The sequence below is a fragment of the Anopheles stephensi genome, chromosome 3 (genome assembly GCF_013141755.1).
Source record: "Anopheles stephensi strain Indian chromosome 3, UCI_ANSTEP_V1.0, whole genome shotgun sequence".
In the NCBI taxonomy this organism is placed as follows: domain Eukaryota; kingdom Metazoa; phylum Arthropoda; class Insecta; order Diptera; family Culicidae; genus Anopheles; species Anopheles stephensi.
Genome location: NC_050203.1, coordinates 12,334,846 through 12,362,799, shown reverse-complemented (window position 1 = coordinate 12,362,799; position 27,954 = coordinate 12,334,846). Strand labels below are relative to the sequence as shown.

General features: G+C 47.8%; 5 protein-coding genes across 5 annotated transcripts; 2 read left to right on the top strand and 3 right to left on the bottom strand.

Moving 5' to 3' along the window:
* The first annotated feature begins 13 nt into the window (after positions 1-13).
* LOC118514260 (kinetochore protein NDC80 homolog) lies at positions 14-2,258 on the top strand. Its single transcript, XM_036060976.1, has 2 exons — positions 14-225; positions 291-2,258. The coding sequence occupies exons 1-2, from the start codon at positions 137-139 to the stop codon at positions 2,128-2,130; spliced, it is 1,929 nt and encodes a 642-aa protein (XP_035916869.1). The 5' UTR covers positions 14-136; the 3' UTR covers positions 2,131-2,258.
* Positions 2,127-3,632, bottom strand: LOC118514262. Its single transcript, XM_036060978.1, is given in 3 exon segments — positions 2,127-2,744; positions 2,746-3,183; positions 3,249-3,632. Coding segments are annotated over 3 exon segments (1,011 nt in total). The 5' UTR covers positions 3,466-3,632; the 3' UTR covers positions 2,127-2,388.
* A 262-nt stretch (positions 3,633-3,894) lies between these two features.
* LOC118514261 (probable tRNA (uracil-O(2)-)-methyltransferase) lies at positions 3,895-6,206 on the bottom strand. Its single transcript, XM_036060977.1, is given in 4 exon segments — positions 3,895-4,326; positions 4,328-4,656; positions 4,688-5,650; positions 5,711-6,206. Coding segments are annotated over 4 exon segments (1,893 nt in total). The 5' UTR covers positions 6,108-6,206; the 3' UTR covers positions 3,895-4,122.
* A 288-nt stretch (positions 6,207-6,494) lies between these two features.
* LOC118514259 (polycomb group protein Pc) lies at positions 6,495-12,223 on the top strand. The gene is made up of 2 exons (XM_036060975.1): positions 6,495-7,383; positions 8,983-12,223. Exons 1-2 carry the CDS (start codon positions 7,318-7,320, stop codon positions 10,423-10,425), a joined length of 1,509 nt encoding a protein of 502 aa, XP_035916868.1. The 5' UTR covers positions 6,495-7,317; the 3' UTR covers positions 10,426-12,223.
* A 258-nt stretch (positions 12,224-12,481) lies between these two features.
* LOC118514258 (TBC1 domain family member 9) lies at positions 12,482-18,143 on the bottom strand. The gene is made up of 12 exons (XM_036060974.1): positions 17,908-18,143; positions 17,438-17,613; positions 16,334-17,163; positions 16,112-16,260; positions 15,933-16,041; positions 15,199-15,867; positions 14,967-15,122; positions 14,744-14,907; positions 14,396-14,660; positions 13,577-14,315; positions 13,396-13,493; positions 12,482-13,327 (listed from the first exon to the last, which is right to left on the bottom strand). Exons 1-12 carry the CDS (start codon positions 17,949-17,951, stop codon positions 13,097-13,099), a joined length of 3,630 nt encoding a protein of 1,209 aa, XP_035916867.1. The 5' UTR covers positions 17,952-18,143; the 3' UTR covers positions 12,482-13,096.
* Positions 18,144-27,954: the final 9,811 nt, after the last annotated feature.

Here is a 27,954-nt window from a genome sequence, read left to right as displayed (position 1 = left end):
AACGGTGCGTGACAGTTTTAAATTCAAACACTCCGCTTCAGTTTCGAACCCAAACGTAAACATTGCAAAGACGCTTGCATTTGGATAACTGCAATATTATCACGATTTTTTAGAATCCTAGCCAACCAAAACGAGCATGTCGTCTACGAAACGTATAACTATGCCGCGCCGCACACAGGAGTTTGAAATATCGGGCCCCCAATCGTCAGTAAAGAAGCCACAAGCGTAGGTATTAAACAGATCCCGAAAAAGGCATGTAAAAATCATTCTACTCTCCCTCCCGTTTTCAGCCGTGTCAGCCGCATTGCACAACCAGTCCGCAAATCAAGCAAGCTGTCCGGTTTGGGTCAGTTTGGCGAAAATGGCCGGTCCCGATCGGTGGAACGCGGACTGAATGGACCCCCGATCGCGGGACCGTCAACGGCGACGAAAAAATCCCTAAACCCTCGCAGTAGCAGTGCCACACCACAGTTACGCACCCCATTGCGGCACATGGGTCATGGTGGTTTGAACGCTGACAACATCCCATCATTCTCCATTCCTTCCACGGTGGAACGGGAACGCTATCCGGTAGATGCACGCCAAATATTCGACTACCTATCGCAGGCAAACGTACCCGACCTGCCGAAAGAGTTTATCGATCGTGGCAACATAAAGGCGATGTCGATGAAACAATTTCTCATCATCATTGCGCATCTGCTGCGACAGATCGGCGGTAGCCGCTACAAAATCGGAGCCAACTTCATCGAAGACATAATGAAAGCCATCATCGAGCTGCAGTGCCCGTTTACGGTGAACAAGTCGATGCTAAAGACACCGAGCGCACCGCACTCGATTCAGCAGGTGGTAACGATGCTTTGCTGGCTGATACAACTAGCCGCACCGCCCGTTTTACCGTCCGAATGGACTCCGCACTATCAACAAGCGCCCGATTTTCCTTCCCCGGAATACACGCAGTATTTCTTTCAATCGGCAATCGAAAGCTTTCACCTGTGGAATCTTAAGCGCGAGGAAGAATTCGGCGCCCAGGTAGAGGCCATGGCGGACCGGTTGGTAGCGGAAAAAACGAGTGGAATGTCACTGGAGCAGGTACGTTCCCGCACGGAACAAATCCGGAAGCAGCTGGAGACTATCGATACCGATCGATCCAAAGGTCAAACACGTGAGCAAAGCTTTGACGGAATTCAGCGTGAGGTACAAGAAAAGCAACGCGTCGTGAAGCAGCTAGCGGAGACAACGAAACAGTTAGCGAAACAGTACGAGCGCCAGGAGCGGGAATACTATCAGCGGCAAGATCAGTACTACGACTACGAGAACGCTATCCAGAAAGTGAAGGAACAGCTGGCTCGCCAACAGATGACGACGAAGGAGCGGGACGAACTGCAGACCATAATCGCACACTGCCGGAACCTCATTGCGGCCAAGCGTAATGCAATCGCCTGTCTGGACGACGAGTCTTCCGATTACCAGATCACCCTGTCCCGTCTAATTAAGCAGAAGATTCACTTCACGTCCGAGCTAAACACCAAGCTGTACAACTTTTCCAACGCCATCAAACCCGACATTCAATTTACCCCGATCGAGATAAGCCTCACGAGCGGCAACTATCCCGAGCTGGAGCAAACGCTACTCGCACTCGAGCAACAGCTAACGGACGTGTTTGTGCAGTACCACGACCTGTACGTGCGCTGCAGCCAGCAGAAATTGCGCCTCGAGCAGCAGGTGTCCGATGTGCAGATGACGATCTCGCCGCTGGAAGCAAAAATAGCCAAACTTACCGACCGTTTGCAGCAGCTTCAGCAGCAGCGAGAAACGATCGTACGGGAGCTCGGTGAGGTTGCGGAAAAAGTTAACGATCGCGATCCCCACCATCAGCGGACGAAGGAGCTGGATGTGGCTATAGAAAAAGTACGCACACAGCTGGAAGGCAATCGGAAGGCGATCGAAAAGCTAACGCACGATAAGCAGCAGCTCATGGAGGAGGGACTAGAACGGTGCCGACAGGCGCTGGAAGAAAGACATCGCAAGCTGGCCGCTTACCGGCAGCACGTCGAGAGCTGCGAAACCATCATGAACCAGCTGGTGGAAGTTTGCTCCAGGAGTGCGGAGAAGGAAAGCGAGGCGAATTAGCAAAGCTTTATTTTATTTGTTTCCGATTTGTCCCATGTTTTGTACATTACACAAGGTTTTAATTTAAAATATTTCACGCTCGAAAGCAAAGTAAAAATAAAATCAGTCATCTACAATTTGTTTCACAATTCTGGGTAAAAGCCGTCGGGTGGTCGAAGCTTTTGCACCAAAAGCTGGAATTATCAGTCGAAATATGTATACTGCAAATCAGCACCGTGCCCGGGTTTCGGCGTCAGGAATATTTCGTAAGAAATAAAGTTAAAACTTGCTTTTCATTTCCTCGTACGCTACGCAGTTGGCCTCCGCGTACCGTATGAACCGCGACCCATGCACAACGGCACAGTTCATCAGCGCTAGCGTATCGTCTTCCGCACGGTGCGCATTGATCAGCTCCTTGCCCGTGGTCCGCTTGTACAGCTCGGACAGATTGTAACGCTTCTTGCCAATCGCGACCGATTGAGAACTTGGCAACGATTTTACATCCTCCACATCATCGGGAAAGGACGAGGTGAACAGTCGTTTACGGGATTTGCCACAAATGTCCCTGCGTGAATTGCACCCATCACTGCCATCATCCTCAGTCCGATGGTTCCTGCGTTGACGATAGTCTTTCACCCGGTCCGATCGATAGATAGTCCCGAAGCGCCTGCTTATACTTGAGCTCCATACGGGCACTTTGCGGTGTGGTTTCGTTGAGCTTTTGCCGTTCCTTCATCCAATCGTTCGCTTGCTCGAGTTCCTCCATTACGCGCAACGCCGCATACTCCAGCTCGGGGATTTCACTGTCCAACCCTTCGTTGTGCTCAAAGTACGATCGCTCGACGTCGGCCTCTATCTCGCGGAAGGCGGGCAGTGAATCGACACAGTACAGTTCGGCGGGCATGACAACACCGATCCGGAGTAGCTGTTGCTTGAGCAGAATAAAGTCAAACCGATTTCCGTTGTGCGCTACCAGACAGATGGGTTTTTGAAGGCGTTCGAGAAACAGCTTAACCATCTCGCCCGCATTCGTATCGAACTTTGACTCCTTCTCGAGCAGGTCATTGTAAAGCCCTAGGAGATTAACGGACGTGAGTCATCGATAGTCACCTCTACCATCCCGGCCTGTCATTGCCTACCTGTTGCCTGCGAAGATCCGAGCGTTATCATGCGCAGCGGATTAAAGCAAAGCGATAGCTTGTGCGTTACACGTGGCAGGTCCGTGCTGGATTCCACCAAATGTTCCCGAGCGCAGGCCACCATCGATAGTTCGGTGATTTTCGTCCGGAAATGTTCATACTGTGGGATGCCCGTAGTCTCCAGGTCGAAGAATACGAACGATTTTATCTCGACCATTGTAAGCTCAATACGATGCTAGCTGGTTGCCGCATGCTGATAAAAAGTGGCTACACTCTCACCGCTGTCCGCACGTATGGCCAACCGGAACCGTTACGGCAGGACACAACTATTTAAATGCCGAGTTTATATGAGCGAACTCCCACCACTCTTTTCGGAGGGTGCGTTGTTTACTGTTTTTGTTGTGCCTGTGTATGTGCGTTTGACATTTGGATCGAACAAAGTTCATCGCAGCAAGCAGGCGGGACATGACTGTAATTCAAATCCTAACGGTTTTTAACGTAATTTCATCCTATTTATTTAAATATTTGTTTAGACTTTTAGGATATTTGAGATGTAAAATGAACAACACTGGGAGAAAATGTGCTCAACTTTGTATGAAATATGAAAAATCTTTATCTGTGATAACAGGACATCGTCGTTACTTCGTCGTGTAAATAACGGTTGTTGAGAATGTAGTTTATATTCAACTGTTAGCAAAATCCACCCGTACCGTCCCTCTGGTACCAGTCTCTAACCAACTGTCCTGCTTCGGGTAAAACTAAGACAAAGAAACCAGAAATGGGACGCTGCTGAGCCTGTAGTGCCGAAGTAGAAAAGGGATAAATACAATTTTTAAATATTGTATTGTAACTCTGGGGGAAAGCAAAAGCGGCATCAATTGCCATGGTTAAATCTACATTCACTCTCCAGCAACGGGCAACCATCAGGATGGTTGGTGTAAAACCAGCAAACACGTTGCTTAAAGTTGGTCGGTTTGAAATTCGACTTTCGAGTCATCTTCCTGACCACCTGCTCGCCCAACGCATCCGACACCTTTGCAGGCATTCTGAGCTTCACCGTGCCCTTTTCTACACGAAAAAATTTGATGATTGTTGCGCAGCAACGTTTGTAGCCCTCCGCACTCAGCCTTCATCGCGGTAAGATACTCCTGCGGTATCATTTTCACCAGTGCCTCGAGCGGTATCCTTCCACCGGCATTCCAGTTACGGTCGGCGAATTCTTCCGGAACGCATCGCTTTGTCAGGAGCTGCTCGAACACAATCGACACGATCTTGTCCACGACGGAACGATCGATTTTCGTACAGTTTCGTACCTTTTCGACACTTTCTCTGGGTTTGAAGTTTGCCGACCAAGCCTCGGTAGCTCCGGACTCTTCTCTGCCACTGTGCATCGTTTCATGTTGCGGCCCTTGCTTGCCTCACTTCCATCTTCCCCGAGCGTTGATTGATGAATAATCTTATTTTTGCGTCCCGTTGTTCGTGTTCCTGTTCCGGGTACGTCCTTTTACTGCCCACCAGACACACTCGCTTGGTGCTGGGTATCCGTAGACGATCGATTGCCACTACAAACCCACAGGTGCGTGCAATTTCCGTTGTGTAGTTTAGAAAGTCCCCATACTGACTGAGGGAACAGTTCTGTCGCTGGTATTTACATCCATCGAAATCGTACGGGCAGCAGGGCAGTAGGAAAAATCGACAGCTATAGGAGCTTCGTGCTGCAATGACCGGAATCCACGGTGATAGCTCATCCGAATGATTGCCAATGATCCAATCAATGGTGGGAAACAGGGAAGCGTTCGAGGGTACGATCGTTTCGACGCGCAAATCTACCTTCGGTTCGGCCGGGTAAAGGTCCCACAGCTTACGTTTCCGCAAGTCTATGCCATACCCTCGATGGCCTTCCGATGCGAGAATGTACACCAGCAACCCATTTCCGCAACCAATATCCACAAACGACTGCAGCTGCTCGATTCCGTTCGCGGCACGTTCCTTTTTCCACAGCGTCAGTAAGTATGCTGCGATTGCGATGTCTTCGAAAACGAACTTTTGCGGGTCGGTACACTCGGGCCAAATGGCTACCATCGAGAGACCGTACTTTTGTTTCAGCTCATTAAAAAGCCGGTTGTACTCTTCCAAATCGTCCAGGAGAGCAAGGGATTGTAGTGCAGCCGTACTGGTACCAGTTGCGTCCATGGGAACGCTTGTTTCCATCCATCGCTGTATCCTTCCCAGCAGGATTTTCCGCATCCAATAGAGCCATCGTTCTTCGTGTGTATCGGTTGATCGGTAACGTATGGAAAGCGTTTCCTGCGATACTTGCAGCAGGTGGGGAAACGTTGGAAATAAACTAGAAGCTTTACCCTTTTCCAAACACTGCAGCTGCACACTGAACGACCTAAAATCTTTAATAAATAAAATATATTTGGTTTATGCACCGGCAAATCGAAACGTTCTCTTCTTACCGATCAAGCATATAACATGGATTGGATCGGAAACGGCAATGTTTTTCGGTAGTAAACGATTCAGTACGATAACACCATCATGATCGCGCTGCGATAGATAATCGATGGAACAGCTAGCTGGTTTGTCCACCTGGACTTGATATCCTTGGCCCACGAGAATCTGCCGACATTCTTCCTCAACCGCTTCCACATCCGTTCCGATCATTGGATCCAGTAGATAGTCCCGCTTATCTGCCGATGGTACAGCAACTTTAAACGGTAGGATAGCGACATTCTTTACACCAAACAACTTTCTATTGATAACGTGTGTTTTAAACAGATAAATGTCTATTGCTTTCCAGAAGTTTGGTACGCAATCGCTTTTAACGTTCGCTTCCGCAAACGCGTGATCGAACATTTTACAGTATTTTGCACGCCGGAACAGAGCAAAACGTAAACACAAGACTGAAATGAGCGGAATGCAAACATCGCGTGGGAGAATTGCTGTGTCAAAAGAGCGCGGAAGCAGGCAGAAGCAAAAAAACACTGAAGACTAGTTTTTAACCACAAATTTAGCCAGAAATCGATTCGTTTTATGACAAAATGTAAATTAAGAGTATTTTATGAGAGAAATTGAAAAGTCAAGAAGAAATACAAAAAAGGCTTAGAAAGATTGATGAAATTCGTCATCCAAGCGATTAAAGATGGCGTGTCAAAAATGGCCCCGTTTCACGCTGCTGTCAATTGCGTGTGCGTGAATGTAGCCCTCGTTGGGGAAATTTCCGTCGCGACAGCAAAAAGGGCACTTCAGCTTCAGTTTATGTTTGGGTCGCAAGGAAAACGCAATTTTGGACGCTGCACTGCGAAGAGCACTTGCCATCTTGGTCGTAAAACGCACTACTAACCTTCGCGCCTTTCTTCGGCAAACGATCGAAAATGTAAATCAATCGCAGTGGCGAATGCAGAAGTTTTGTTTGTATTATAAGTTTGTTTTGAGTTTTGCGGGCGTGCGGAACGATAGGCTCCTAGAAGTGCAGAAGCAGGCTTCAGCAAACGGGGTAGCAAGCAGTGGTGCACACCTCCGGAAAGGAAAAACGGGAAACAAAACATATTCATGCCCGTTCGGGAGTAGTGCGCGGATGATATGACGCAATAAACAAATTGTGTCGGTGAATTGTACGTATTTTGGAGGACTTTAAGCGCGTGTAGTGTTAAACAATCGATATTCTTCAACCGGTACGCTGCAGAAAAGGCAACTCCCCTACTGTTTCTTCTACGATTCGTTGTGCATCGTCGTTTGGTGTATGTGTGTGTGTGTGCGCGCGTGTGTGTACGTTGCCTTAAGTTGCGAAAAACGTTTCCACCGCTGGTACCAAGAGAACGACGCCTCCCACTGCGAAGAAAAGTAAGAAAATCAGCGTGAAACGAACAATAATTACCACGACGAAAAGGGCATAAGATACGGCAAAGGCGAAAGATCACCGCCTGGCGTGCACGAACCGGCAACTCGGCAACCCCCGAGAAAGGCATCAAGAGAAAAAAAGGATTAGGACCCCTGGCATCAGCATAAGCCTCGGGGTAACTCGTCGTTGTTATTTTTCGCAGTTAATAACGCTAAAGCCATAAAAATGGAGAACGGGTCCGACGATCGAGTGTACGCGGCCGAGAAGATCATGAGAAAGCGTGTCCGTTCGGTAAGTACAGCGAATGTCCGTAGCAAGATCCTTCTGCTCCGCGAAGGAATCATAAAATGTTTACAACCGCGCGTCGCAATTACGTCATCAAAAGAACCGTCTGCATGTGTGTGTGTGTGTGTGCGAATGATGAATCGCAAGGAATGAGTTTAACCGGTTTGTTGGCGTCGGCCGGATGCTTCATGGCGGCGGCATGTTATTTTGCCCCCACTGTTGCCAGTTTTTCTGTTTTGTTAGCGTCGCAGATGGATGCAAGGTGCAGCAGTCACACCAAAAAGGGTGGTGGGCACACACTTTTACCAACGCACAGGCACCAAACTCCCAAGCGATTGATCTTTCGATTTTTTTGTATGCGTTTCGTTGCGCTTCTATCGCAGTAGGCAGATGCTTCTCTACACACAGCGAGTGTTTCGGCGAAAATGCGCGAAACCAGCACAAACCCACATATGGTCGTTCTGATCTCTGGTATCGACGATCATGATGCACGTTTTTCGTGTAGCATAAATTGCATGCGGCAACGCAGCGGCAGTTGCTATGATGTGCGATAGGTGAACAACGAGAAGGACGCACACTCATACACATGGAATCATTGGTGTGCGAGAGAGAGACAGAGATAGAGTAAAACAGAAGCGTTAGGCCGCTTTTCTGCGAATGCAGCTGACCTTGACTGGTTTTCCCTAGCATTTGTGTGCCTGTGCGGCGAACGAATTCATCTTTTTGCGACTCCGTTTTATGCTTGCAGCTATCTCTCTCTCTCTCTCTCCGTTTGCTTTATCTGCCTCTCACTCTGACCGCCACCCACCGAAAGCCGGTACACCCCGGCGGATGCGTCGTTAGAAGCCCACACATTTTAAAAGCCTCTCGTGCTTTGTCTTCCGTTTGGCCCCACTGCCTCTACCCTCCTGACCGCCCGCTGTTGCATTTGTAGAGCAGTGAACCTGCAGGGGGAAAAAAGGGAAACTCTTCCTTTTCTGCCCGCTTTGTTTTCCTTTTTTTAAATTCCGTCAGTTTTTATTGCTGATAATATTTGGTCTCGACTTGGCAAACGGACGAAACTTCTCCGACACGGGCACACGTGTGCACACAGAGAGCACAAACAGCGAAATTAAAGTTCTTGTAATTTTCTGCTTTTCTCCACACAACAGATACAAATGTACGAAAGATAATGAGATCGTTGTACCCTTTCGCATTAAAACATAAGAAGTGCAACTTGAAATGGGAAGGTTTCAATACTTGAAGGACAAAGTTCAATAAATAGCCATAAAACGGGGGGACGGATTGTGGTTGTTACTGTAAAATAAATTGCAAAGTGTTGTATTTTTGTGCATACATATTTTTATTGCTTTTCGGTTTATGATGCAGTCATTCAGCATCGGCATTTATTTTTTTATGGTGCGGGTAACCATGGTAATGATTGGCTGTTGTTTCGAACCGTTCTTTAAGCGAATGATAATCAATGCACTCAGTTAACCTTTGGGGTAGAAGTGATCGTAAACTTGCTACAGTGTTCGTTAAATTAACTTTTTCTCGTTTTCGATGTTAATTGTATGCCTCTTGGAAACTGCAATCTAATTGGCGCCTTTTTCACTTCCTCCACAGGGCAAAGCTGAATATCAGGTAAAATGGAAAGGCTGGAGCCAGCGGCACAACACATGGGAACCGGAGGAAAATATACTCGACCAGCGGTTGATCGAGATGTACGAACGGTCTGTACGCGGACCCTCGACACCGAAGCGCAGAAGGAAAGCCGTTATCGAAGATTCGGACGACGATGAGGAACCGTCCAGTACGTCCGGTGGTCCATCGTCCGAACCCGATCCGCCGAAGAAGGAAGACCGCAAGGACTCGTCGACCGGTGGTCGGAAGGAACGCGACGATAAGCAGCAGGGTGGATCGAAAAAGGAGAAGGATGCCGGCGCGGGTACGGTTTCCAGTTCGAGCAGCAGTTCCAACGCCCCGGAAAGCTCGAAACGAAACTCTGCCACCGTCAGTTCGAGCGGAAGCAGCCCGTCGACGAAGGAAAAATCGTCCACACCGACAGCGGCAGCAGTCGCCGCCGCCGAACGCAATGGCAATGCTTCGCCGACGGTGGGTGGTGGGGCGGTTCCACCCTCCGGTGGCGGGGGCGGACAACAACCGCTGCCCAGCTTGAAGATCTCAATATCGGGCGATAGTGCCGAGCTGGGTAACGAAATGGACACCAACTCCAACTCGAGCGATGATCAACCGCTCAGCCACAAGGATGTCATCGGCACGAATCGAAAGGCGGAAGTCCTGTCCAAGGGTGGGAAGGTCGGTGTGACGATTAAAACATCATCTCCCCCGGGTGACGAATCTGCCCCCGGCAGCCTGCTGAAGGCGAGCCCGCTGTCCGGTACGGCGGGGCCGATCGCTTCCGGTTCCACCGTAGCGCCGATCAGTGCCGCGTTTGGCAATCTCGACCTGAAAGCGGTCGCCCCGCTCTCACCCGATACACCCGCCTCGCGGCCCGAATCCAACATTCCGCCACCGGCCGAAGCGAACGCGCTGCCGGGCGGTGCGGCAGCGATCGTAGCGGCGGGTGGCTTACCGGCCGGCCGAGAGGAAGCGAACCCGCTGGAAGGGCAGGTCGCCGGGCAGCAGCAGCAACGGCAGCCCCAGCAACAGCAGGACGCAGCGAACGGGGTGAACGCACGGCTCCACAACGACCACGCATTTCCGCTCACCACCAACGGTAACGGCAACACTAACAACAACAACAACACCATTAACCACAATAACAATAATAGTATCAACAAACATGTCAGCAATCTAACTCTTTCGCCGCGGGCGGCCCCACCCCGTCTCTGGCTACCGAAGGCGCAAGCGACCAACCAGGTGTTTATCACGGACGTGACGGTTAACCTGGAGACCGTTACCATACGCGAGTGCAAGACGGAGGAGGGCTTCTTCAAGATGCGCGATATGCAGCAGCAGCAGCAGCAGGAGCAGGAGCACCAGGAGCAACAACACCAACTTCAGCAACAACATCAACCACGGGTTGGCAATCTTCTAAGCAATTAAGAGCAGGATAGTATTTTTTTTTTTTACACGCACCGATCGTGTCTCTGATAAGGCACCGGAGCGCGATAACATTACACGTATTTTCCTTGTACCTGTGAAAATGAGCAGTGCATTGCGGGCTATGTTTTGGGGGGCAGTTTTTTTTCTACTATGTACAACAACGCTCTTTTACCATACGAAAGGGAATGTGGCCAAAAAACACGATCACGATATTTGCGACCGTGATGCTTTAAAAGCCACGGAGACCACGGAAAGTGAGATTTTGCGCCAAAAGTATAATGAACAACAAAAGATCAGACGACGATAGGGAGAAGAGAGGTGGGCAAATGATGTAAATACTACGCCTAACGTAAGGTCAGCAAGGAGAAAAGGTACATTGCGGAGTTGTTGCTCCGAGCTGCGAGTGTGTTTGGTGCGTGTATATAAGCGTTTTGCGAGGAAGCTTTTCCGATGGTCGCGGGGAGCGATGGGGATGAGGCTATGCTAAATGAATGTGAACAGCATTCAGTTCGATCTAACCAGCGGGCGATTTTAAATATTTTCAATTGAGGATAAAGGGCTATGCCCCAGTCTCCACCAGGATCTTTCCGTACGCTGCGTGTGTGCGTACACAGAGCATGAATCGTTCGATTAAAATAGGCATTCGGTTTTTTTTATCGTTCATTAATTCCGTTCCTACATAGGCAACACACAACATCGCTCTCTCTCTCTCTTAAACTATTTTACGGTTGGACGAATTGCTTATTTGCTTTACTGCGAAAGTATTCCACACCCATTCGGGGAAGTGTTTTAAACATATGTATGTTAGGATTGTGTTCGATTCGTCTCTAAACGGCGCCCTTCGTTAGTGTATAGGTTAGTAAGACCAATCTCCCTTCTATCCAGTGCTGCTGCACGTGCCTGTGCACATCCTATCGAGCTTTTCATTCTCATTCTTGGTTTAAGCAACGTAGCATTACGACGTTCCCGGCTGCTGAGAAGCAGCAACACTTTATTTTGGCTTACTATGTAAATCGTGTATTTTGGCTCAATAAGCAGCTTGTTTAAAAAAAAAAAAGATTTATTTATTATTGCTCAGTCAGTCAAAAGATAACAAGAAATTATTTCAAGGTGTGAAAACCTACCTAAGCTGCTTATTATTTGCTCCAGAAAAGAGAGGAAGAGAGAGAGAGAGAGAGCGGGGGGACACAGAAAGCTTATTTTAACCCGTCTAACGAGTTACAGTTTTATGAATTGTTCCATAGCTGCGCTTCTAGTTATTTAGTTTCGGAAAAGCTTATCGTTTGTAATTTGTATCGAGCTGTTGCCGCGCGCCCAGCACATCCAATAACACAGTGCAGGACCAATGCAAATGCATCCACTAACGGTGCGGCATGATCGTTTAATTTATTTCGGACGAAATCTCTTTCTAGCATTTATTTTCTTCCTTTTCGGTCTATATAAAGGGGATCGTATTTAGCGTTCTCGTTGCATTTTTGGATTAGTGTAGAACCGATCTTTCCGCCTGCCTAGAGGCGAAAGACCGGGGGACACAAGAGCGCGCAAAAACCGAGCAATACAACTTTCCAATCAATTTAGGTGTGCGATTTATACTAAGAGCACCAACAAAAAAAAGGGGAAAAACTAACAACAAACAGCAACAACCTTTACAATAAGCAAACAGCAAATTATGCTGCTATCTATAGACTAGAGTGCATTAATATCTTACGTAGTTTGCTAGTGACAAAACATCTACTACTACTGTTATCATAGTCTAAGAAGGAGAGGCGTATTAAAACGGGCGTATGAAAACCAAGAACAGGAGGTATCGTGCGTTATTCTTAGTGCTCCATTACCACAGACCATGCCTCCGAATATATTTATTTATTAAATGCCGGATTCCATCTCGCACCAGCTGGAGTGACTCCGCTGCTTGGCTGTAATCGACTCCCAACAGCCCAACGCAAACACGCGGATATGGAGTGGATGGACAATGGGGATGCGGAATCAAAGGATAAGACCGTTGTACTGATGCTCATTCTTCGGATGGCTTAACACAACAAAACAGAACGACCGATTCTTCGCGTATAATCACTTACTTTACTCTCGGTAAAATAGCTTCCTATAAGAGAATGTGTGTGTGTGTGTGTGTATATAGTCGCATCCAAGCGGAACCGAGCGGATTGCCGCACACAAAAAAAACAGCATTGGAAAGGAAACGACAAACAAAGCCAAAAGGAAAAATGTTGCTCGTACACCCCCCTTTCACTTCACTGTGTCCTTCGTAATCGATAGCTTCCTCAACAACTCAACAACCCACCTTTACGAGCATTTTATACTAGCAGGCAACACTGTGGCTGCACGCACGGGGAATTGAACGGAAACTACCACTATAGGCGCACGTGTGGGGATGGGATGCTGCCGATACACTCCATAACAACTTTAGCCACAAATGGATCAACAATTTTAGCACCTAGCGCGCGCTTGTCGCCGGTGGGACAACGATTCGCGCAATAACAGTAACACATCTTTTGCTTACGAACGTCTCTATGCAGTTGGAAGATAGGAAGCTTGGAGGATTCGCTCTGGTTTAGCAGGAGTAGAGAGATGGAGAGAGAGAGAGACGCGCGCACCGAGATATGGCTTGGAGGGAATGGGAAATGCAGCAAGCAAACGGCAGCACATTGGCGTTCTAGCTTTTACACTTTCGCCGATTTTTCTGCAACGTTTCGACGCGCGTTTTGATCGAGAACGGTAGCGAAAACTGTTCCTCGATAATGCCGACCGACATGGCGGTGGCCACGAACTGGTTGAGCGAAATTTCCCAGATCGCTTCCGGCGAAGGGGTAGCAGCATTGGCCGAACTGTGTCTCGGTGTGCGTTCCGAGCTAGAGGAACCGGACGGATTACCGTTGGGATCGAACTGAAAAAAAAAAAACAAAACGAACGCGAATTATTGTACTGCCGCAGTCCAGCTATGTAGCTACTTACCGCTTCGGCACCTTCCATTGCTAGCTGGGTGAAGCTGTCGTTGCTATCATCCCGTCGGCTCACGATAGCGTCCTCGCCGAGCGATATTAGAGTTTTATCTGCAAAAAAAAAAGGATGTGTTTGATTGATCCTTCCTTGCTTCACAATTAGAAAAGCTAAGCGAAAGCGGGATGATGCTTACAGGACGTTTGCACCTCCTGGTCGGTTACTTTGCGCTCCTTGTTCAAAATCTCCAGCAGCGTCGTCCACAGCGAGATAAAGTTCTTCTGCGGCATGTTGGGAATGGTTTTGTACGTAAAGTTCGAGTCCGGCTCGTCGAGAAAGATGCGCAGCCCGCTGATGCTGCGTGCCTCGTGCCGGCGGCTCGCACTCTCGTCCAGGCCGCCGCTGTACCGCTGAAAGCCGAGATCGCTAATGTCCGACCGGGAGCCGAACGATTCCTCCGCTTCGCCCAGATTTGCGCCGGACGCGGTGCTGGCAGTTCCACCGAACGCACCACCGCTCGTACTCGCCACCGGTAGCTCCACGTAAAAGATGGACGAGGTTTCGGCATTGTGCGAATGCGAATCATCCATCGAAAGGTTGGGCGGCGGCGGCGTGGTGGCATTGAACTGGGAGAGCGATAGATTCTCCACATCGGACGACGCCTCCAGGCTGATGTCGATCGGTGACGGTAGCGATTTGAGCGTTTCGAGCGGATTGTCGCTAAAGAAGCTTTCCGCCTCGGTGGCCACCTCCGTGTCCGAATCGCGACACTCTCCGGCACTGCTCGATTCTAGCTCCTGGGCCGTTAGCAGCGGTGGCAGGTGGAGAATGTACAGCAGCTTCAGCTTTTCCGTCGCGCGCTTCGAGCAGATGATGCCGATCGCGAAGATGAGCTGCTTGAACTCGAGATAACCGCACGATTGCTTATCCATCAGCTGCAACAATTTGGGAAGGCGCGAGGATGTTAATGGTTCGAAAACAAAATGGTGTTTGCTTCCGTTCGTACAGCACCTACCCGAAACAGTTTTTCCGATATATCAACGTTTTGGCAATGGCCCCACGGTGTAAGATCGACAAACAGCTTACGGAACGTTTCATAATCCACCCGGAAGCAATCGTACCGATTGTCGCGGAACCGCTTTTTCGCGTCGTTCAGCACCGTGACGTCGTACACCGGTTCGCCTCCGTTTACCGACGTTGGCCGTGAGCGATTTTTTAAGCTAATCTTCTCATCCTTCGTGTAGCACAGCAGCATCCGCAGCTCATCGGCATCGAAATACCTGCGGCAAGAGAGAGAGAGAGAGAGAGAGCGATCAGTGAGCGATTCGTTTACTTACGAGATCCGCCCGACCGCATGGCCTACCCATTGTCTTTGTAGTTTTTTATCACACTATTTTCCAGATCTTTCTCCAGCTGATGCACGGTCAGCCGGCGATGCTTGTTGCGCAGTTCCTCAATCTTTTGTGATGTAATTGCCTTCCCGAACTTAAGATATGCTTCGTAGATGAGCGTCTGTACCGATTGGCTCTGGAACAGGGAAAAGCTGTTTTTTACACCACTTCGCTCGCTGTTTGCCGTTTCCCTACCTTCATTTGCTGCTTTTCCTTGTCCTCGATCTTGATCCGTTGCACCTCATCGTTGAAGATGCCCATCAGAAAGTTGGACAGCAGCTGCATCGCTTCCCCATCGTCGTTACAGCTCAGCAGCTTCTCCTGGTTCCATTCGAGAATTTTTAAAGCTATCTGTGGTGAGGATCATGCAAGAAAGAAACAATTTAAGCACGGCCCGCCGAAACACCGATCGCTCAAGCCGACTTACAATAAAGATCACTTTTGCCCCATCGCACAGAAAGCAGTCGATGATGTGCAGCGCACTTTCGTATGGCATCACGCTCAGAAAGATGGTGAGGAACCAGGAGAGCGAAATCATCCGTATCATGCCGAGCTCGGTCAGCTTCACGTGCAGGTTCGGCAGATGGCCCGCAATCAGCTCGTCCAGCAGTCCCTGATCGATCTGCGCCCCGACCACCCGATCGTTGTAATAGTCCGGCAGCAGCGATTCGCACAGACAGCACAGAATCCAGAATGCGTCCTCCTCATCGCAGTAGATGAGAAACACGGACGAAACGATGTTCATCGCTTGGCAGTAGCCAATTTCCGGATTGCGCAACGCATACGCCTGCAACACGCGCCGCAGTGCCGTGATGCCGATGCTCGTCTGGAAGGCCGGATGTTCCGGCAGCGAGCGGTGCAGATCGCGCTCGATCTCTTCGAACGAAACCGGGCACTGATCTTTCGCCTTCGCTACCAGCTGCTGGTACAGGTTCGGTTGCATCAGCTTCATGTGCACCGCGCCGGAAAAGTTGAGCCACACTTCGCGCCGCAGCTGGTCCGGTATGCCTTCGATCACGAGGTTGATGGTGTCGGTGGTGCGATACATGGAGATGCCGCGTCCATACAGCGAAAAATGCTCCTCCCAACGTTTCATCTGCGGGCGAGGAAATTGAGAATGCTTCAGAGATCGTCATGCAACACTGTAAGGTGGAATTTTACTTTCTCTGCCTGCAAATCATCGAACGCGCGATTGTTGGGATCCTTGTAGAGATACATCAGCGGTTCCTGCTTAATCCAGTCGATGTCGTCATGGGTGCGTGACGCAGGGCTGGAGGAATGGAGGAAAGAGCTATTTAATTGCTTTTTTCTCCAATGGCAGGGCAGCTAACCCAACTTACAGGACGGTTTTGGAGAGCAATTCCGAGATTTTGTTTATCAAAAACTCTCGATCCAGGATGTGCTTCAGCACAAAGATGTTTCCGTCCGATGTGGTGATAATGATTCGATTGCTTAGCCGATTGTGCGGATCGTCGTTCTTTTCAACGCTCTGTAGAAAGGATGGGAAAAGGTAAATAAAATCGAACTTTATCCCGCTACGCCCAACAAGCTTCCCAACTTACAACAATCTTGCTCAACGGAACGACCAACGACACCATCCCGGTTACATCGCCCTTGAAGCACAGATAGTTCTGCGACAGATAAAGCACCCCGTTGATGTGCTTCTTCGTGTACGGCGCCCACAGCGATGCCTTTATCATCCCGTCCAGTATCTCCGTTTTGGGCACGCGAAAGTGTATCCGATACTCGTCCGACTGCTGGCGTGCGGTCAGATCCCGCAGCAGCAACGTTTTCTGTGCGACGTTCTTTTCCATCTTTTTCAGTATGACCGGATCATGATCCACGATCGGCCGGTCCGGATCTTGGATCATCTTTTGCATCGTTAGCTTGCTCAGCTGCTCGATCAGCTGGTACGCTTCGCTCGGCGAGTAGAGAAACACGAACGTGTACTCTTTGCTACCCTGCTGCCCGGCCCGCACCGTGATGGTGTTGCCCGACTTTTTGATGTCGGTCAGTTCGTTGTACCGGAAGCACAGCTTGCTTTCCGAGCCGAGTATGTACGAGTAGAAGCAGATGTGGTTGAGCGACAGGTACAGCTGACCTTGGCGGGGAATTTTGCGAAAGTAACTGCAGTAGTAGTAGTTGACGAGCTTCTCGTCTTCCGGCATGCGGAACTTTTCGCGAAACTTGCACACCGCCACCTGAAAGCTGGTCGGATCGTTCTGTTCTTCGGTGGGCCGGGAGCAGTGGGCGAGCAGCGATTGGATCTTGCAGATGGTAAAGTTGGTGATCTCTTCCTCCGTTTCCATCTCGTTGATTACGCGAAACAGATTCTTCGCCAGCCAATCCCAGTCCAGCATGATCGCTTCCAGTGTGATGTCGGCCGCAATTTCTGGTCGGGCGAGAAAGAGCGGAAGAAGTGTGTGACCAAACAAACCAACAAAAAAAGGGCAGTTTGACTTGATATGTTCCCTTGTCATCGGAAGGATGCTTCCGTGGTGGCACACATCCATTCATCCATCCATCCATTCAAACGGCGACGGTTATTTCTTATCGCTTAGCTCGAGCTCGAGTCTCTTTGGATGCTGCTTTGCTCGCATTTGATAAGCTCATCTCGAACTGAACCGCTCGCGCGCACACACACACATACGAAGCTCTCCACTTACCATAGCATAAGCCCGTCGAGGGCTGGTAATGCAAAATTCTGTACGGGGAAGGTTTCGTGTCCAGGACATTGTCCAGCGTTCCCACCAGCATGGAGGAGAATCCTCGCAGGCCTCCATGGCCCTTCCGGTGCTGTAGCAGGAAGTAGCGTGATGTTACTTTCGTTGTTTCGTTCACCCTGCGTAGAAACCAAAACAGACACACAACACCGATAAAAAAAAAACATGACCGAACGTGCTCAAAGCAAGTGGGGAAACATAATCTGTGCAAATGTTTTGCTTTTTTTCGTTTGCCGCACGTACTGCCATTTGTCACATCGTGTGCGATAGTCTTTCTGAATCATCCACCCCCTCTCCCCTAACGGATCGCTGAATGGAACCGCGGTGATGCTGGGTAATGCAACTGCGCCACAAGCCGTGGGGAGATGGCACCACAATCACCTTCCAGCCAACCATAGTCAACCCATACGTACCACAGCGCGAACGGCATCGAACATTCTCTCGGTGGAATCCACATCCTGCTGCAAAACGAGCCCTGACCGATACTCGGCTGAAGGCCTCTGTTGAACGGTGTCGCCGAAGAATGGGAAAAGTCAATTTTACGTATGCACTCGCGAAGTTACATGAAATGAGCAGTTAGTAAACAGTCGAGCGATTCGACATTTTTGTTGTTCTTCTCTGTGTGTTCGAAGACCGTCTGTCAAGTGGGCGTGCGTGCATGTATGGGTGATGTTGTGACATTTGCAAACGACGGTGCACAGTACTGGAGCGGTGCATATAAACGCGTCGGGCGGTTGTTTTGATACGGGAATTCCCCGTTTTGGGGGATTCCGTTGCATTTGAATTTGGGAAATCAGCTGATCCGAGGTGCCGGAGAGGAAACGCATTTTTTACTGTAGGAAACGGTGAATTTTATTAGTGATATTTATGTTCAATAGAATTGTTGAGAGTAGCTATTTGAATTTGCTATTTGTTGAGCATAGAATATATATGAAAAAAAAAATTAACTAATTTGATATTTTAATAAAATTCGCGTTAGGATCCAACACTTTTCTGGCACTGCAGCCCATGCTATACGGGACTGTCATATTTCCAGGCTTACTCTTACGATACGATTCATAGCTGGATAGTCAGTCCTGCAGACGGAGAAATTTAATACGGGTGGGATTTTAGAGTCGTTCTTTCTTGTTAGGATAGTCACCGCTATCCTGAAGTTTCCCATAAGCAGATCAGACATCTGCTTGGCTTATAACCGTTCTTCTTTAGCAATAAAATCTCAAAAGGTCTTGGATGGCATTTCTTGCTTCCATGATTAAATTTATCCGTAGCCAATTCCTCGCACGCGGTATGGCTTGAGCTCGTATAAGCTACCAGCGACGGTTACTATCACTAGTGAATCCTCATAGAACAATGCTCCCAAAATTCTAGTAGTTCACTGTACAACTGAATGTCCGAAACATGATCTGGATGGGATTTCAACCCCGGCCCTGCCGTGTCAAGACCGGCGCCGCCTCGCCGGCCTCAGCCACCGAACTGCACCCTTTCCAATTTACCAAGCAAAAAAAATTTCCCCTTCTCATCACACCCACAATTTCGAGCCGGACACAAAAGAAAGAGAAACAAACATACTCCCCCGGGTGCGGGAACCCGGTTCGGAAATTGCGAAAGCCTTCAGATGCCCCCTATAGGGTCGTTTGAAAAATTGTTGCTGGTTGGTAAAATTTCAATTTCATACCGCAAAGACTTCCCCTTCCATAATTGATTTCCAACCTGACTGTCCACGCCACCACGGCGCGTCTGAAGTGATGCACAATTAGGGACGCCGCCGCCGACATTTGCTAGAGCAATGATCTACGGTACGCTCAAAAATCACCACGGGGTGTTGTACGCCGTGCGAGAAAATACCCAACAACCCGGTCAACCCGGCAGACTCCGTGTGTTTCATTTCCGGTATGCAGCATGTATGCGAGTATCTCCGAATAATGTTTAGGTCCGCGTAGCTTCATCGTACCGGTTTGCTTCACGCTCGAAACAGGTAACCAAACAATCCATTTATTATTCATAATATTTACACGGAACATTATTCCCCCTGCAGCTGTCTCCGTAACCCTTTATGCTGATCGCTTTGCTCGGGGCACTTTTAGATGGGTTTTCTGCCGCGCCCTACCTGCGTACCACCTTCCTGGACCGTGGAAAGTGCTATCCGATTGACAGGGCATTTTCTTTCGGTAACATCCACACACTGTCGATGTTGTGCAAGTGTCTACCATTTTTTGATAGCGCTATGTTTTCATAGAACATGGCGTGGATGAAAAAGAATTTTTCTCAGGTTAGTTGTGATTTTAAACTTCCAGGAAGAAAACAAAATATTCAAAAGGAAGGTTTAAAAACATTCAAAGTTTCGTCCACATTCCCTGTTTTTAGCACGTACCTTGTGAAAAATAGCGACCGAAGAATTGATAGCTCTATCGCACCATGCACCGATCCACCGTCGATCCTTTTGCAATTCCCATGTTCGTGTTTCGAATTTCCCATTCGATGTAAAGCCAAGATAAAGCGAGGTTGGTCCGGTGCAGTGAAATCCTAAAAGGGACGAACAACAACCACCGGCTTAACCGTCCATCCATCTCCCGTGCAGCCTTTCGCAAACGCGTCAGTTGAGAATGAGAATGATAAATGGCAATTAGTAAGTGCTGAAACAATTGCTTAAAAAAAGGAAACAACACATGGATAAGTGTTGGGGATGCAGGCACTGATTGCAACAACAGTGGCGTACAAGCTGCACTAGTGGGAACCGCAAGGAAAGTGATGGCGTCCCGATGGATCCAAAAGCAAAATGGCCGAGGAAAGTATGGCTCACAAATCCCGGCTCAGTCACACCCGGTGCACTAAAACGCGAGTGAACCAAAGGTGGGAAAATGGAAAGGACCGAAAATGGGGATAAAAAACTCTTCCCCAAGCAACTCTCGCGGGGATAAGGAGGAACAGGAAACACAATGCATGATCGAAATCTGGCAGCACCACTGAACGTTGGCCGCGGTATGATGCTGTTTGGTTGTTTTTCACTCCTTTTTTTTTTTGGTTGGAGGCTTTTTCCCTTCCTATTGTTGATGGGGGAGCACGCTTTACGGTTCTCGAGTTCGCCTTGTCTCAACTTCCCGAAAGCCATACACATACACGCTCGGTGCTTTTGCGGTCCGCACAAAACTCTCGATGCGCCTCGGGCTTTTGATTGCACTTTAGTGTTATTTTCTACTTGTTTTCCTTGGCTATTGTGGCCGCATTTTGCACTCCGCTCTCCAGGATGTGGGTCTTACCACCAAACGAGCGTTTCATTTCATGGTTTGTCGGAACTGAGTACTACTGGTGTTGTTTGTTGTTCTTTGCCAATTGAAAAGATAGTTCCGCGCTACCATTCACAAGTGGCTTGTTAATTGGCCGGAGGATGTACACGAAACCTGTAGCACTTCCGAGCCGAAGTATCCTTACCACTTTTAGGAAAGACAAGTCTTTAACCGTACCGGAGCACATCGGAAGAGCGATGGTGAAATTCTTATTCTGATGAGATTTCACTTCCGTTACACCAAAGCAAACCAACCTTTGGGGATTGAGCAAATGTACATTCATGCTCTTCTCCGTGTCTTTCAGTTCCTTCCAGTTCGCTCACGTAATAACACTTGCAGTTAATAATTTATCACTTGAACCGGCTGAAGTGATGCTTGGCGGGCAGTAAGGAATCTGCGAGGCATCATCGAGTGGCAGGTTTTCCACGGGCGTGTTTTATTTCCGGTACGCCCGACCGGACACGCTTGTGCCCAGCACGTGCTGCAAAAGTGTTCGATTCTCAATGATTCATGGAGCAGTGGAATGAAGAATGTAGAGTGGCAGAAAGAGAAAGAGATAGAGATGCTGTATTTGTAGAAGATCACTTGCTTCGTAGTGGATAAAATTGGTACAAGAGTGCACTTGTCGGATCGATTTATTGAACATTGGAAGCAAGTGTGGTTGATAGTAAATTGCAAGAGTTTCTATATCTCTTGTATCATACATGGGAAAATTTGAATGTTTTGAACGTTTTATAGTGTTTTATGCTCCTTTTGTGTTATATGTTTAAATTCTTTTTTTATTTATGATTTTATCTATAGCTTTTTTGTACTTTATCTTATTTAGCTTGACACTTTCTTAAACATCTATAACTTAAGCACATTATTCTTGACCCATTTTTTTAAAACTATTTTTAGAAGCACAATGTGGATGGTATAGTCCAATGATAAGCTTAGAGGAACAGTGAAACATTTATATCAACAAAAAAACCTTCCAAAAATGCTTTCAAGAATCACATCCACTCATTTCACTACCCTTTTAATTGGGTAAATGAAGTGTAGATGGTGTGAGCAAATCATTTCCTTTGCTTCTGTGTACGAGCTTTGTTTCTATTTCCGGCCGTGAAGGGATTTGTAGCGAAATTTTCGACACGGGACATCGAAGTTGTGTTTTTTGTTATTCCCTTTCTTTTTGCCTTCCAATTTCGGGGCTTTCGTGTAGCTAGTTGCCCGTTTTTAAGGTAGGCTGTCCAATTTGGAGCCTTCAAGCTCTTTTTTGTGAAATGAACAAATGTCCGTTCGTTTGACGAGAAGAAGAAGCAAAAAATACCAAAGTGTGAACCGTAGGATGATGTGCCCGAGTGATAAAAGTGAGCAGTAGTAATGGAAGCAAATATCAAGATTAAAATCAGTTCATTTTGGGCTACGGATGAGAAAATGGTCAGTGAGGAAAAATCGAGGGAATAGCGACAAGGAAAGGAAATAGATCTACCATCATCGGTTTCTGCCTTGATGGCCGGCTCGGTTACGAAGGAAACCGTCACGGATAATGGCAAAACTTGTCGGACAAAAAAATAACAGAACGAACGCTTTTTTATTCCAACGGGAGGCCAAAAGAAGTTGGAAAAGAAAGGAATCATTACCGAATACCACTCCAGATTGTGAGTCCTCTTTCGTACTTTTGAATGCACAGAATTGAGGAGGGAAATAAAATCGAACAGCATCGGTACGAATATTGATGGCGCGTACGTTGGGAAGCGATCGGGCAAGATCGAAAAAAAAACGTAAAGATTTAGTTCCTTGCCGGTGCGTCAGCGAGGGCATGAGAAATGCAGTAGAGACTGTAAAATTCCTAGTGGACTCCTAGGGGACGAGCGAAAATGCGAAATAGCAGAAGGCCAGCGAAAACAAGAACGGAACAACTACCAAACGTTCGATATCCGTTGATCGAGGAAAATCGATTCTGTCGTTTTCGGTTGGAGCATAATTTACCGTATCAGATTAGTCCGAGTGTAGCTGGGAAAATGGAAAACCGAGGCAAAGAAAATGCCATCCAACAATTCTCCAGTGTTGCGTTCATCCGTTTGGAATTCTTTGGAAGCATTGGGTAAACCCGGACCCTGTGCAGACTCACCGCAAGCACCCTGTCCAAGGCCCGCTTTTGTTGTCCTGCTTGCAGAAGGATAATTCCTCTTCAACTGTACGGGCGACCAGAGCAGGCCGAGGTTAAAGCCCTTTTGCTGTCAGATAATTCGAGTTCCGTTCCTTTGGCTCCCCGGGAAAAAATGAGATTTTCCAACGCTACTCTTCCACTGCCCGGTGTAATGATGATGGTGCTCCCCGGTACGGGGGATGGGGCTCTTGGGCCCTTTTTTGTGTATGTGTTTGTGTGTCCTTAGCTTCTCTACCAGCTTCATTCGCACCGATAATCTATCCTGCATTGGCTTCGGGCATGAGGAATGACGGCTGGCCGTTAGCCATCGGCGTGAAGAATGGCCGAAAAACTCAATATCAATGGGTAACAACACACCCGAAGGGGAACAAAAAAAACCACACACACACACACCGAGCGCAGGAAATGGAAAACCTAACAGGCCTAACTGCCTAGACCCTCGGAACGGGGTTCGGTGGGGAATTGAGCTTGGCGAGGATATTTGCTGCATGTTAACAAACGGTCCAACATATGTAAAGTAAAATACCAGTTGATTTAAAGTTATCCCCTTGGGGGTTGTCGGGAGTGACCTCAGGATTTTACGGCTAGGCTGGCGCTTCGTAGCCAGGCGAGAACGGATCAAATCCGGCATGAGATACGGGTGTACTGGAAGTGTAATTAGCAGTTGGGTTAACCGGAGCTGTGAGTGACATATCGATAGCCACTGCAGATGTTATGAGAGGTTCCGATGCTTGAGACAAGAGGATCAATTATTCTAATCATACCTTTTTCCTGGGATCACCAAAGGAGTTCCTCAGTTGCGAAATAAAATTAAAAATTTAAATTTTAAGCAATTTACTTCTAAATTTATTATAATAAATTTTAATGAATAATTTTTATAAGACTAATTTAATAACAAGATTTAAATTTATTTAAAAAAATACATTAAATATATTTGTTTTATTTTGTTAACAAGTTCTAACGAGCCTTTAACTTTATCTCTATATTATAATCTATGTCTTATGAACATCTTGAACAATTTTCTTCATCCTCTTCCTTTACTACAATTATCAAAAGCTCATCTTTAAGCCCGTTCTCAATGATTAAAATGTGCCTTCCGGCACACAAACACTGACAGTGGCATTAATTTGCACCTTGTGCTACTGATTAGACATGCCAGGGCTGATGAATTATTCCAACGCTCATCCATCTCGATTGCTTCATTAGAGCGTACACACCTGCCCGAGAACTCGCATCAAAGAACTGGGCACACACAGATTGTCTCAATGTTTGTGTAATGAAACGCATCACTAATGCAATCACTCGTTCCAAACCGGCATCGTTTCCTGCTGTCTTTCCTAGGGTCTTGCAGCGTAAAGAACGCACCAAAGTCTAGTTCTTCTACGATAATTTTGCTACAAACAAAACTAGACATAGATTGGTCTGGTTGGATAGCGCTCGGTTGGTGACTTCCTCTTGGTCGAGCTGGACATAATCCGTAACAACACAGTGCTGCCAACACTTTAGCGTTTGCTAAATTGTTTCGTCACCTCGAAAGAAGCCAATGGGGCACCTCCCCCCCGGGAGGAAAAGCCACTCTTTAAGCCCGGCCGGTCTTGATAAATGCTCAACAACCGAAAATGAACAAGGACACTAGATCTTCCGGACTGGACTGTCTAGGTTTTCAGCAACGAACGCGAATAATTGTGTTTCTTTGCTGAAAAAGCACCCATCAGGGTGAGGAAGCTAGCTTGGCTCCCGTGACTCCTCAACCGTGGAAAGGAACTGAGCGAGAAAAACTGGTTTACCCATCATGAAAAATGGATCCCATTACGTTCTGCAGCAGCAGCGAAGGAGGTCGAGCCGTGATCGGTGTGTCCTTCGCCGGCACCCTCCCAGTAAAGGTCAGACCGTTAAGCTCTGCGATAATGATAAGGCCATTTGACCTCGCTGTCAGTTGCGCTAGAAACGTTTTTTCAACAACAGGAAAAATCAGTTGATAATAAACTGGTAGAAATATCTGTCTTCGCCTTTCCGCTAAGAGGCGGATTTCGGGGTGAACATTTGTGCCCCAAAATCAACCCCAAAAGGCAAAGCAATCCACCATAAAACTTCCCATCATTGCTTGACAGCAAAAAAAAATCCCGGTTCCGGAATGAAAGTGAAAGTGAAAAGTTATGAGCCGCAACCCGTCACCGGGGCCTCTTGCTGAACCTTTTAGGGCACCACAAGCACTTGGCACCGTGCGATAAATGCTTCAGCTGTGATACGTTCTCGTAGTCGTTTGTCGTACCTTACGTTATCAAAGAAGAGACCGGTCCGGAGAAGAAAACTCACAGCTAGTACATCCACTCTCCCCCTTTTTTTTGTTTGGTGTGCCGTGATAATCGAGCAGGACATCACTGTGTTGGACCTGTCGAGCGTAAAAGTGTCCAACAAACGTCACACGCACCCGGCATTGCTGAGATTTCAGTTGATTATTGTGGGGGAAAAGAAAAGGTAAACGCCTGTCACCGTACGTCTCGAGCGGATTGTTTCGGATCGTGTTTTTTTTTGCCTGTTCCTGTGTGAAATATTTACAAACCGAACGACCAACGGAAGTGGTTTGTAGCTGAGGGATTTAGATCTGGAGATGTTTCGCTTGAGAGAGTTCCCGTTAGGTCGTCCGGTTTGATTCGTTCAGGGCCACCATCAACTCGGTCCGTCCGGTGCAGGTGAGCTAGAGCGCTGTTAGACAAATCGAGTGCCTGGTTCTCTTTAAGGCGTAATCCTTCAAGCTTTCTTCACTGTGCACCAGTTTTGCTATTTCCATTCCATGCTTCAGGTACATCACACCTTCCGAGCTCCCAGGCCGGTTCACGGATGATATGAAAGCCACCCCCATTCGTTCGTTCTTGCGTCAGGGAAATGGACCGTAAATTGGATTGGATTCGGTACAGGTTCTGATTTTGTTTCTCGGTTTTTATTTTTGTCCAGCGAGCCGTCGCTTGGCAGGTCTGATCCTCACCGAAACCGATCGGACGTAGCAGATAACGAAGGACTCCTCGTCTCTGGATGGCCAACGTGGCAGCCGATTGTTCGAATGAAATCGATCGAAAATAATGAACCGAAATGAGGAGAATGTCGAGAAAGAAAGCCATAGCAAAAAAAAAAAAACAAGCCGGAAGATGAATAACAACAGCCGGAATGTGGAATGTGTTTTGTTATCCTTTCCATGGCGCTAGGACTCCATCCTTATCGGTGCGTAGTGGAGCGAGACAAGGAGAAGGCCAGTTCAAAACGGATGCGCTGTTCGTTATCACACTGATGGAATGAATAATTCTTCAATATTACTGCTCAGCAGTTGAATTTGATGAATTCGTTAAGGCAATGGACCATTGGAGTTTTTTTTTGAGTTGTTCTTGTATTAGAATCAATAACTCATTAACGAACAGCTGAATTTGGGATCAAACGTTTGCTGGAACAAGCCCCCTGTAAGATGATTTTAGTATTACCTGAACCTAAAGGAGTTATGACTGTTTCGCTTTAGAGAAGCAAATCAAATTTCCGGTAAACAAAATCTCAAACTTCACTAATTTAGATCCAATTACTACTACCTGTCCGCCTACCTAAATCCAATTTCCCCACAGCTTAACGTGGACAGCGGCCAGCTAGTGAGCAGCGCAGAGTAAATTTTAATCTCATCAGTAATCTAACATAATTCGGTGAACAATTTCGCTTGTCTCGCACCTTCGCACCATTAAACATACCCACGGACGGACGGACACATACACACACACCTGCAGCATCCTGGCGTTAAATGATTTACGACGTGCCACACGACACAACAGACGCTTCAAACGGTAGCCTAGGCCTTTCGGAAAAGTTTTTCCCTTTTTTTTGATTAATTCAATAAAGCCTAAGCCGCTAACCGGATGTGTGCGCGAGAAAATTAAAATTTATTTTTCCTACCTTTTTCCTTGCCCCACACGACGACGACCCCAGCCAACTCTGCACTGCACTCAATATTCCCAAACCAAAACGAACGAACGTTTGCTGCTTACTTACTTACTTACTTTGCTTGTGCCACCCTTGGCACGGCAAGCACGAAATCCTTTGTGCTTTTGTGTTTCCTTCTCAAGGGCCACCACACAAAGCGGGAACACTCTCCCTCGACGGCGCGGCTGCTGGCGCTAAGCCAGGGGCAAATTAAAACAAAATTAAAGGAACCGTAAACTTGCGCACTTGCGCTTCTCCTCTGAAGGAGTCCGCACGGTGGCTGAAGAAGGCCATCGCAACTTCTTCAACCAATATTTCAACCCAGCAGGGGGACTTTTCCTGCTGAGCTGGCTTCTCGCTTTGCGGAGCCCGGCCCGGTCTGGTCCTAAGAAAAGCGTCCTCCGGACAGGCTTTACTTGGATGGATCGCTCCGGTTCGTTCGGATTACGGATGATTATCTTCGGGCGCGCGACGTGATGGCTCATCTGTATGATAATTTAATCGTATCGTAAGAAAAGATTTTTATACAAACCCGCCGAATAAGCCACCGCAAGATGGACGAGCTGTGTTGGTAGCGTAAAGCGCTTCTACGCTTCGGGTAAGTGAGTTCAGCAAAAATGTAAAGTTTTGATTTAATGCTGAACGGTTCCCACCCGTGTAACGCGATAGAAAGGCAACAGAATGTCACACAACACCAGCACCAGTTCTGGTTCATTTGCTATCTCAATCCTGTCGATATCAGCATCAACCTCCGCTTCCCGATGGATCATGGTGCTAGTAGCTGCCTTGAGCGTTCCTACAAGCATACAAATCTTGTGCAGCGAACGATGTCATGCCGAAAATAATGCAACGTAACGCCGAACGTACACCAATTCTTTCGTGATAGTTTTCCCCGAAGCAACTCGTTTCCTTTCTACGAGACACACACGCCCATAGGTGGGTTGTGTTGGCGGTGATTTTGTTACGCCGAATAACGACGAAACGGTCCTCCTCAAACGTTTCCCCAAACGAAGAGCTATGCTGCGAGCAAATCGCTGATATTGCTTTGCCGCAAGCAGTTTCCGCGA

Bases quoted from the DNA above. Each gene is read 5' to 3' on its own strand.
- LOC118514260 (XM_036060976.1), top strand. From the start codon at position 137: ATGTCGTCTACGAAACGTATAACTATGCCGCGCCGCACACAGGAGTTT. The intron at 226-290 runs GTAGGTATTAAA...TCCCGTTTTCAG, and splicing joins TCAGTAAAGAAGCCACAAGC to CCGTGTCAGCCGCATTGCAC.
- LOC118514259 (XM_036060975.1), top strand. From the start codon at position 7,318: ATGGAGAACGGGTCCGACGATCGAGTGTACGCGGCCGAGAAGATCATG. The intron at 7,384-8,982 runs GTAAGTACAGCG...CTTCCTCCACAG, and splicing joins TGAGAAAGCGTGTCCGTTCG to GGCAAAGCTGAATATCAGGT.
- LOC118514258 (XM_036060974.1), bottom strand. From the start codon at position 17,951: ATGTGGATTCCACCGAGAGAATGTTCGATGCCGTTCGCGCTGTG. The intron at 17,614-17,907 runs GTACGTATGGGT...GTTTCTACGCAG, and splicing joins TCGATGCCGTTCGCGCTGTG to GGTGAACGAAACAACGAAAG. The intron at 14,316-14,395 runs GTAGGTGCTGTA...AAATTGTTGCAG, and splicing joins TATCGGAAAAACTGTTTCGG to CTGATGGATAAGCAATCGTG.